Source organism: Miscanthus floridulus, chromosome 14 (assembly GCF_019320115.1).
Source record: "Miscanthus floridulus cultivar M001 chromosome 14, ASM1932011v1, whole genome shotgun sequence".
Classification (NCBI taxonomy): Eukaryota; Viridiplantae; Streptophyta; class Magnoliopsida; order Poales; family Poaceae; genus Miscanthus; species Miscanthus floridulus.
In genome coordinates, this window is record NC_089593.1 from 77,005,767 (window position 1) to 77,015,005 (window position 9,239).

Genomic DNA, 9,239 nt, shown 5'->3' on the forward strand with positions numbered 1-9,239 from the left:
AGAATCTTCTGAAACCAAGAAAAGGATCATGTGTTCTTGCTACCATCACTGTATTTTGAGTGACACGCTGAACATCAGCTTTCTATTAGCCTGTTCGTTTAAACTTATCAGTCGACTTATTGGCTAGAATCTATAGTATTTTTTTCTTAAAACAAAAACAGCTTCTGCCGACTTTAATATCAGCCGAACGAAATGGCATAGACTGCCCAACGACCTTGGAAAGGAAACCTTGGAAACATGTCTGCATCACACAAGAGCTCAGTGCTAGAGCCTAGAGCGCGACATTTCAGTTCCTGGTTCTTCCCATATCACCACAGCGACATGTCAGCCAAATAACTCCAACCAGACCAAAGAATCACCAGCAGAAGACCAACATTTTCAGCAGTCATCAACACTTAAAAATACATCACTGTAAGATTACTACAAACAGAGATCAAACAGCCCACTGATCCCTTTTCTATACAACAACAAAAAAAGACAAAACCTTTTTTGTCCCAGCCACTCACTTAACACTACATACTTACTAAACACTAAGCTAAGCCATGAACAGTTGAGCTCCAAGAACGGCCGCTCAAGTCGGAAGAGCAGAGAAGGGGTTCACGGAGGTGGGGTTGGCGACGGCACGCGTCACGGTCTGGCCTTGCCGGCCGCGGCCGCGGCCGCGAGGCCGTGCATGGCGCCGAAGCCGAGGGAACCGAGCCCGAGGCAGCCGAGGAGGAGGCCGCCCTGCCGGTATGGCAGGAACGTGCGCCGCCGCATCTCCTCCGCCTCTGCGCGCCGGGCCTCGTACAGCCGCGCATGCGCCGACCTCCTCGCCCTCCCGCGGCCTCGTGATGCCGACGGGGAGGGGTTCCTCTTGGGCGCCGCCGGCGGCAGCGGAGGCGACGGGTTGGAGGGGAGAGGTGGGCGCTCGCCGCCGTCGGACTTGCTCCGGTGGAGGATGTCCTTCAAGAAACCCCACCTGCGGTAGTAGCTTCTTGACGACGAGGAGGAAGCAGCGGACGCCGTCGAGGAGGACGACGACGACCGCGACGCCGACGGGGCCGCCTCGGCCTCGCCCGCCGCTGCTGGCTCCACGGACTGAGCCGCCGGGGCAGGCGACGACGACGGCGATAGCCAGCGGGCGCGGAACGGGGAGAGGGAGCGGTACCGGCGGTGCACGGGCGGGCTCCGGCGGAGACGGCCGCGCTCGTGCGGCGGCGGCTGCTCCGAAGGCGGCGGCTGCGGTGGCGGGGGGACGTCTCCGTCGAGAGACGGGAGCGCCTGCGGGCGGAGCAGGAAGGACGTGAGCCGCATTGGCCGGATCTGGCCGTTGTGGAAGAGCTCGTCGGCGGAGGACATCGCCGCCGCGGCGGGAGACGGGCAGCGCGAGAAGTCGAAGTCGAATCCCAGCTCGCAGCCGTCGTACTCATCCGCAGTGCCGGGGCCGCCGCGCGCGGGGCTCGCCGGCGCGCTGTAGAAGCAACCGGCAGCGGAGAACGACGGGTCGCGGGCGGGGCTGGACGGCGCGCTTACGAAGGGTGTGGAGCACGCGCTTTCCTCCCCACTTGCGCATCCAACGTCGCCGCCACTGGCAGTTTGGTCGCCGGAGCTGGCGGCCATCGGGACGGCGACGGGTGCTGGCCAATGGCAATGGGGATGGTGACACACTGAAGTGAAGAGGATTTTAAAGCGCCCGAGAGGAGTTTGGTTGGATGGATGCTGGATATTTTCTGATTTGCACCCCTGAAAACCTGAAATTCTTATTCATCTCGATAGAGACCCCTCCGGTAATGATTTTGAGATAAACAAATGCAAGTAAAAACATATTCAATCAAATATGTCTGTTTGGAACACCCCGGCTCTACTCTGAACTATAGAGAGGTAAAATGGTAAAAATAAAGAGACCAATGTTGAGAAGATGGCTTGTCTTTCATATGGTATGCAATCCAAATCGAGCTATATATATGGCATCGTTCGGATTATATAGTTCTGGAGGAATTTGGATGGTTTTGACGAATTTTGGAGGAATCTGCGAGAGGAAAACACTGTTCCAGATGAAAAAAGAAACGGATCAAGTCGGATTTAAGGGTACGCGAACGGGCCATATATTCTTAGATAATTATGTTACAAAATACGTGCTTACGCACGTTTGCAAAAAAAAAGGGTCATAATATTCGCATGCATGTTTATTAATGCTGCCTACTATTATGTCCAGGACAACTAACGTCAAGCCTAGAGGAAACGCGAATGAACTGCATTTAGTATTATTAATGCTGCCTACTATTCACATCACACATGCAGCTACATTTAGTATTATTAAACACCGAAAAAGGAGCTACAGTAATGACTAGGGGCATATTTGTTACTTATATAGTTTATAAGCTGTCTACGACAAAAATAAATTGAGACTAAAAGGCTAACAACATGTCTTTTTACATTTTTTTTCTTGCCACGTTTCTGCACACAACACATATTTGTACTAAACCGTTGAAGTTGAACCAGCCAACTTATTTTGACCGCGTTTTAGTTTTTCAGAGAAGTTTTAACGTTCTGCCAAACGATACCTAAACAGCTTCCAAATTATTAAAAGATTATTAACATGCATGTTTTTTTTCCAAACGAATAAGTACTATACTAGATAGAAGATCCAAATGAAGCTCAACTAATAGCTTAGCTAATACAGTATGGCCCCGCTAATAAAGCTATCATCTAGTTCCATAGTGCTAACAACCACGTAATAATTATTGCTAATGGATCTTGTTTACATCAAAATCTGAAAAGAAGAAAGCGAGAACTCGAAGCTTTTAAAATTGTATCATCAAGGAATTGATCAGATGTGATTGGGTGTTCAGCTGGGATGAAATAAAGCACTGTTCATGCTGGAAATACTGCTTATGCTGAAATTTTGTGAGAGAAAAACACTGCTCTGGTAGGAAAAAACAAGCCGAACTTGCTCAGCCGAACAAGCTATGAATCGATATCGGCTGGTTTTGATGCAGTGTCGAAATCGATTATTTTATAGATGACGTCAACAGACGACGTCAATGGACTACGTACGGATGGCGTCGGGGAAAAAATATGTCGGACTCTATAAAAAGAAAAAGATTAGAGTCCAAGTTATTTTTAAGTTATGAATGTTTTCTTTTGTTTCAAAAATTATAATGAGTCGTATTTGAGTAGGATTCACGTTTAGGTTTCGGATATAAATATTGGACCCTGGTTATTGTAAAGACGAACAACCAATCAATACAATTACTTTTTTCGGCTTCACGCCAACCCTTAAGTGTAGGAGTACTATAGATCTCAACGAGTTTTTCAACAAGCAGGGCTGCATCGACTGATCGACCTCCGGCTTATCTGTGAGTACCATCACGACTTATATTATGCTTATAAAGCTGCATCGGCCAATTGATCTTTTACGAGTATAGTATAATTTAGTTATCGATCTGTATCATTATTCATAAGGCTGCATCAGCTGATTGATCTCTTATGGATCATAATATGGATCAAAGTTATCGATCTTGTGTTAAATAACTTGTTGTTTAATACAATATCACCAGTTATCGAATCTTCTAAGATTAGTAAGATTTTTCTGGCTGTTCTTGATTGATTCACCGGTTTTCGATCTTGTTATAATTATTGTTTCATTAATTATAACAAATTATCTGATTGAGATAGAGATAGATCGACATCATATCATCATAATTGTCGTCTTATAGTCTGGTCACACTTTGAATCTCATAATTGATGGCTTAATTCTGCTAGATCGGTTGTTTTACCTCTGTTCCAATCAAGCACAGTATGCATTCAAAGGCATGTTTTCGATCTTGCATGAACTCACTAGTTAATGAGATCTAATCTAATGACACTACCATAGCTGCATCCATCCGGTCGAACCTCACTTGTAAGACTTTAGATTAGAGATTATCGATTAGTGGTTTTGTTCGTGATCGAGATATGTACTCTGTTTGTTTGCTATGCATGTATCGACTATTTTAGTCGATTCGTCTGTGCCTTTACACCTATAGCATGTTTTTTTATGAACCTGTCAATATATAGATGATTTTATGGATTCTTTGGCTTTAGTTTGTAATCATTATCATAGCTGTATTGATTCGGTCGAACCTCACTGTTGATAAAAACAAATCAGATTCAGAGCGTTTGTAGATTCGTTTGTACTAGACAGTCGATTTGTTCGCATGTTATATCTTTCCTCGTTAAACTTATCGGCTCAATGCTTTACGCTGGTTATATCTATCTAGTCGATGATGTTACTTATATCTGAGTGCACCGTACACTATCATAAATCAATCATGAACCACGAACATCACAATCCTTAACAGTCGATTTCTCCTCGTATCGAATATTTAGTCGATTCTTCTGTTTGGCTGTTCTCGAAGCAGCACACTTGGAACTGTCTGGACAAAACCGGCATGTTCCACCCTAAACTACTGATAAAACTTCCTCTCCTTGTCAATTGCAGATCAAATTGACTGGCACGCCTTTCGAGATTTTCAGGATCGACTGGTCCTGTTGTGAAGCCAAGCAAGATCTACAGGTTACCTCGTTCAGATCGTTCCGGCTTACTGTGTGTCAGGCGTATCACCACATTTTTGCGTCAACAAACCTAAAAAGGGAAGTATGATTAAACACAATGGCATTGAGAAACTTGCATTAATCGGAGCTCCATCGTGGAACCATGCATTCATCATGATTCATGAAGCAAATTTATTTCAAAATTAAAAAAAAATCATCATGCATGAAGCAAATTCCAGTTGTTGCCATGAAGCATGCATGCATGCCACACACACGAAGCATCTCGGCTTCATTCTTCCGATCTTAGTTTGTTTAGACAATATCGGGCGCGCTTCGTTTGTTCTCGCAATATGAACCGGCTTCGTTCAGTTAATCTCTCGTCTTCTAGACTTTTCCGTCGCAATGCGCTGGGGTCGTCCGAAGGCTTATTTCATGCGCGCTAGCTAGCTAGCTAGCTTTTCTCTTCTGAACACTGTTACCTAAGGTCCCTTTCGTGTGGCTACATGCGCATACGTATGCACATTCTTTCTGTCTATCGGGCACACGCATGGGAATGCACGGTGCGTGTATGGAGCAGCGGAACTAGCTAACCCAGCAAGCTCACAAACATACAAGCGCGAGCATTTTTCATGCACTCATCATACGATATTAGAGTTTTAGACACTATTAAATCAATTTTTAGAGGCGGCTCGTAACCTTTTGTAGGGACGATTTGGCTAGCCGTCCCTACCGAACCGTCTCTACAAATCATGTATTTATAGAGGCGGTTCCCAGGCCGCACCTACAAATCGATTTGTAGAGGCGGCTGTAGTACCAGCCGCCCCTACAATCGATTTGTATGGGCGGCTGGTAATATGAGCCGTCCCTACTTCTAGATTTGTAGGGGCGGTTGTAGTAGCAGCCGCCCCTACAAATACCTGTTTGTAGGGGCAGCTTAATCCAGAACCGCCCCTACAGTACGTTTTTTCGCTAAAAAAATCAAATTTACAATTCAAAATCGCGTTGCCGAACACCCCGTGACCAACGTTCCGAACCGCGTTCGCGTTGCCGAACGCCCCGCGACCAACGTTCCGAACCGCGTTCGCGTTGCCGAACGCCCCGCGACCAACGTTCCGAACCGCGTTCGCGTTGCCGAACGCCCCGTGACCGCGACTACAAGCACAAGAGTATTATATAAACTACAATTACAAGTCCAATTCACAAGAATATATACAATTCATCATTAAATATACAAATTCTATACACATTGTTATCAACGTTATAGAGCTAGCCTTTGAGTCTTATGAAGGTGTTGGTACTGAGGATTTCTACCTAAGTTAGACTCTCGGTCATGGTAGGCGCCTCTGACGTGTACAATCTGGTCCAATATGAAGTTGCAAAGGTCATCGACGAGCTCTAAGAGTTGGTCATCCTCGTATGGGTCTCTTTTCATTCCTTTCTCTTCTTTCCACTACAAGATAATAAGTTTCGGTTTTGTATTTTATACCATGTACGAAGTTTTTATACTACGGGTGAATAGGTTCAAACTTACCCTTAAGGGGTGTCTCCTGTAGGCATCGGTGTTACTCATCATAGAACATATATAGTATTCACAATGTACACTCCCAGGCTTCTGCTTGGGGCACTATTTGTTTTGCATATGAAAATGTTAAGTAATGCTTTTGACAGTCATGTAATAGAGTACTGAAGAAGTAAGTTACACTTACCGCACATAGTGTTTTTATAGCCAACTTTTCATTCCTTGCTGGATCATGCCTGTAACACCCCAGGTGTTTGCCACTAGTTAAGCAATGAGTTTGAGCTCAAACATGGCATGTTAAGTGGTGATGAGGGTGTCAAGATCAAATCTACAAGAGTGAGCTTCAACTTAAACTTGGGCAACACACCTTTGCTTGCATATTGGCCCTTTTCGGATATATACCTAAGTAATGTTGAAGGTGCTCCTTTCATGTGCCTCACATCAATTTCCACCCACATGGATCACTGGAAAAGTTTCATGAAGTTTGGAATAAAAAAGTCACATGAAATGATAAGTCATATCTTTGCATGAATTGCTTTATCAAGTGGATGGAAACCTATGAAGTCAACCAAACCTTGCAACCTTGCTCAAACAACTCTAATTGAACTCTACAACAAAAGTCATGAAGGATTTGTGTTGAGCACCTATCAAGAAAAGGCCTCAATTGGTTGAAAACTTTAATTCTAGGGTTAACGAGATGCTGTCTTGACCAAAGTAAAAGAATGGTTTATATTCAAGATACAAGGTTTGACCTTAAATAAAAGTTGTAGTATAGTTTGTGTACTACAAACTTTATTTAAGGACCCAAGTCTAAATATATCTCTAAGCTTGACAAACAAAGGTCACAAGATTGATTCTGCTGCAGTCTTCAGCACTTAGAATTATTCTAAGTCTGGAGTTTCACTAAGCAACGACATCGACATCCCGTGTTCTCCAAATTTCGCTAAGCAACTTGAGTTGGTCCAAAAATAAAAGTTGAAGGTTATATTATGGAGAAGAGCATGCAAAAAGTTGGAACCCGTTTGGCTTCATGTTGATGGTTAATTCTGAGTTTTTCCTAATCACCATCGTCACACTGACAAACCAAAGTTAGGAGCACGTTATCTGCTAAACCATAACCCTAATGACCCTGAACCATTAAGCAAAGTTGGAGAGTATCAGGTGTAGACCAAACTTCATTTTTGGCCCATGGACCAATTCAGACCCGAGCTGGCCCAAAACGGCGTCCCACCTTCCCCACTCTGGCGCACGCCACCTGTTCGCTGAATTGCCTCTATGGGCGACGCGCGTCTAGGAGCGTGGTAACCATGCGTGAGCGCGCTCTCGCCATTGCCGCGCGCCGCTGCCGTGTGTCCTGCCTCCCTGTCGTGCCACTGCTCCTCCAAGCCGAGTGCCCGAGCTCTCCATGCCCTCTAGCTCTCTCTGGCACTCTCTCACGCTGCTCTCTCCCTCTCACTCGGAGCTGCAGCCATGGCCGCCGGTGGTGCTCCCATGACCGCCATGCGCTGCTCTCTCCCTTTTGCCTCTACCCCAAGCTAGCCACACCTTCGACCTCCCCACCTTGCGCTGCCTCCCTCGCGCCGTTTGCTCGACCGCGCCACCGCCTACAGCCTACGGCCGCTAGAGCTGCTCGCATGCCGCCGCCACGGCTGCCGCTGCTCCCGTGGCCGGGCCGTCTCAGGCAGCCGCTGGCCAGGCCGGCCTCTCCCTCGGCCGCGCGCGGGCCTGGGCAAGCCGCCCCCTCGCCGCTCGCCGCCGATGCCCCTCCCCTGCCGGCCGAGTCGGCCGCCGGCCGGCCACCGTGCTGTGCTCTGCGTCCGTTCTGTGAGATAGAGAAGACGAAGGGCCACGCGCGGGAATAAGACATTTTACAGGGGGTTAAGTGAAGAAGTTGTGACTCACGTGAATAGTGCTCATGAGGACCTTTTCGCTGGAGTTTAATTTGTGTTTACTGCAGGGACCTCGATGCAAGATTTAAATTTCCTTTCTCTGATTTTTACAGATTTGAATGCTCCACTTTGAAAATTCGTAGTAATTTGTAGAAAAATTGTAAAATAGTAAATGAGGACTTTTTGGAATCCTTGTGAAATTGTCTATGTATTAGATCTATAATATTACATGTTTTAGTTTAAATATTTTGCTATAAAAATAGATCTATGCAGTTAGGTTCTTAATACTAGTTATGTCTTGTCTTTTTCATAACTGAAGTTGTGGTGCTCAAATAAATGTGAAATTTTTATGGAGTGTTACTCTGGTGATGTTTGATGTCTGGTAAAAATTTCAGGAGTTTAGGCTTGATGGTTTAAGAGTTATAAAAATAACAAATTCCCTATGTTGCTTTGCTCCTGTCCTGAATAAGTCTGCATGTTTGAATTAATTGGCCCAGTTAAGTTGTGAATCATGTCTGGGTGATAATACATGAGTTGTAGTACTTTTCATAATCTTTTCAAAAAGTTAAATATCATGATTTTTGGTTAAGTAGATCTTGAGTTATACTTGCTTAAATCTCTGTTGCTGTTTCTGCCCAAACCCAGAGAGGGTTTCCTTGTTCTCACTGTGGGGCCTTCTTAATAGTAGAATTAGCTTGAGGTGTTTACAACAAAGTTGTTTATAATTTGATAATCTTTCTAAAAAGTCTATAACCACATTTATTGAACATGTATAACTCCATTTATAGCTGTTTAAAGTGGCATGTCAGTTTCTGTCTATGTTTTGCACAGAGATGCAATTATTGGATTAATTGACCCTTCTAACTGTAGAATCATCTTAATATGAGAATAATAAAGTTGTAGGTAACTTCCTAAGATTTTCAAAAAGTTATGGTTCATGTTTGTTGGAGGTCTAGAACTCCAGTTATGCTTCTCTGAAGTTCCTATCAGTTTTCTGTACCACTGCTGTTGGGTTGCATTTGCAGTTTTGCTTGTGCAATTATTTTCGTGGTGTAAATGATGTTTGCTATGGTTGTAGTGAATACAAAAGTTGTAGCAATTTTCATGATCTTGCTTGTGTTCAAATGGTAAGGCCATAGGCCTGATAGTGTAGGAGTTACATGACTTTTAAGTCTTCTATCAGGTTTTGATTGTATTCTGAGCAGATCTGAAAGATGCTAGTGTTTGATCTGGTTAGGATTTGAATGAGCTTTTGGTGATAATAACAAACTTGTAGATAATTCATGTATATAGTTGCTGTTAAAATTTGGTGG

General features: G+C 44.6%; 1 protein-coding gene across 1 annotated transcript; it reads right to left on the bottom strand.

Moving 5' to 3' along the window:
• Window positions 1-500: 500 nt before the first annotated feature.
• Window positions 501-1,602, bottom strand: LOC136506193 (uncharacterized). Its single transcript, XM_066501310.1, has one exon. The coding sequence runs from the start codon at window positions 1,600-1,602 to the stop codon at window positions 628-630; it is 975 nt and encodes a 324-aa protein (XP_066357407.1). The 3' UTR covers window positions 501-627.
• Between the last annotated feature and the right edge of the window lie 7,637 nt (window positions 1,603-9,239).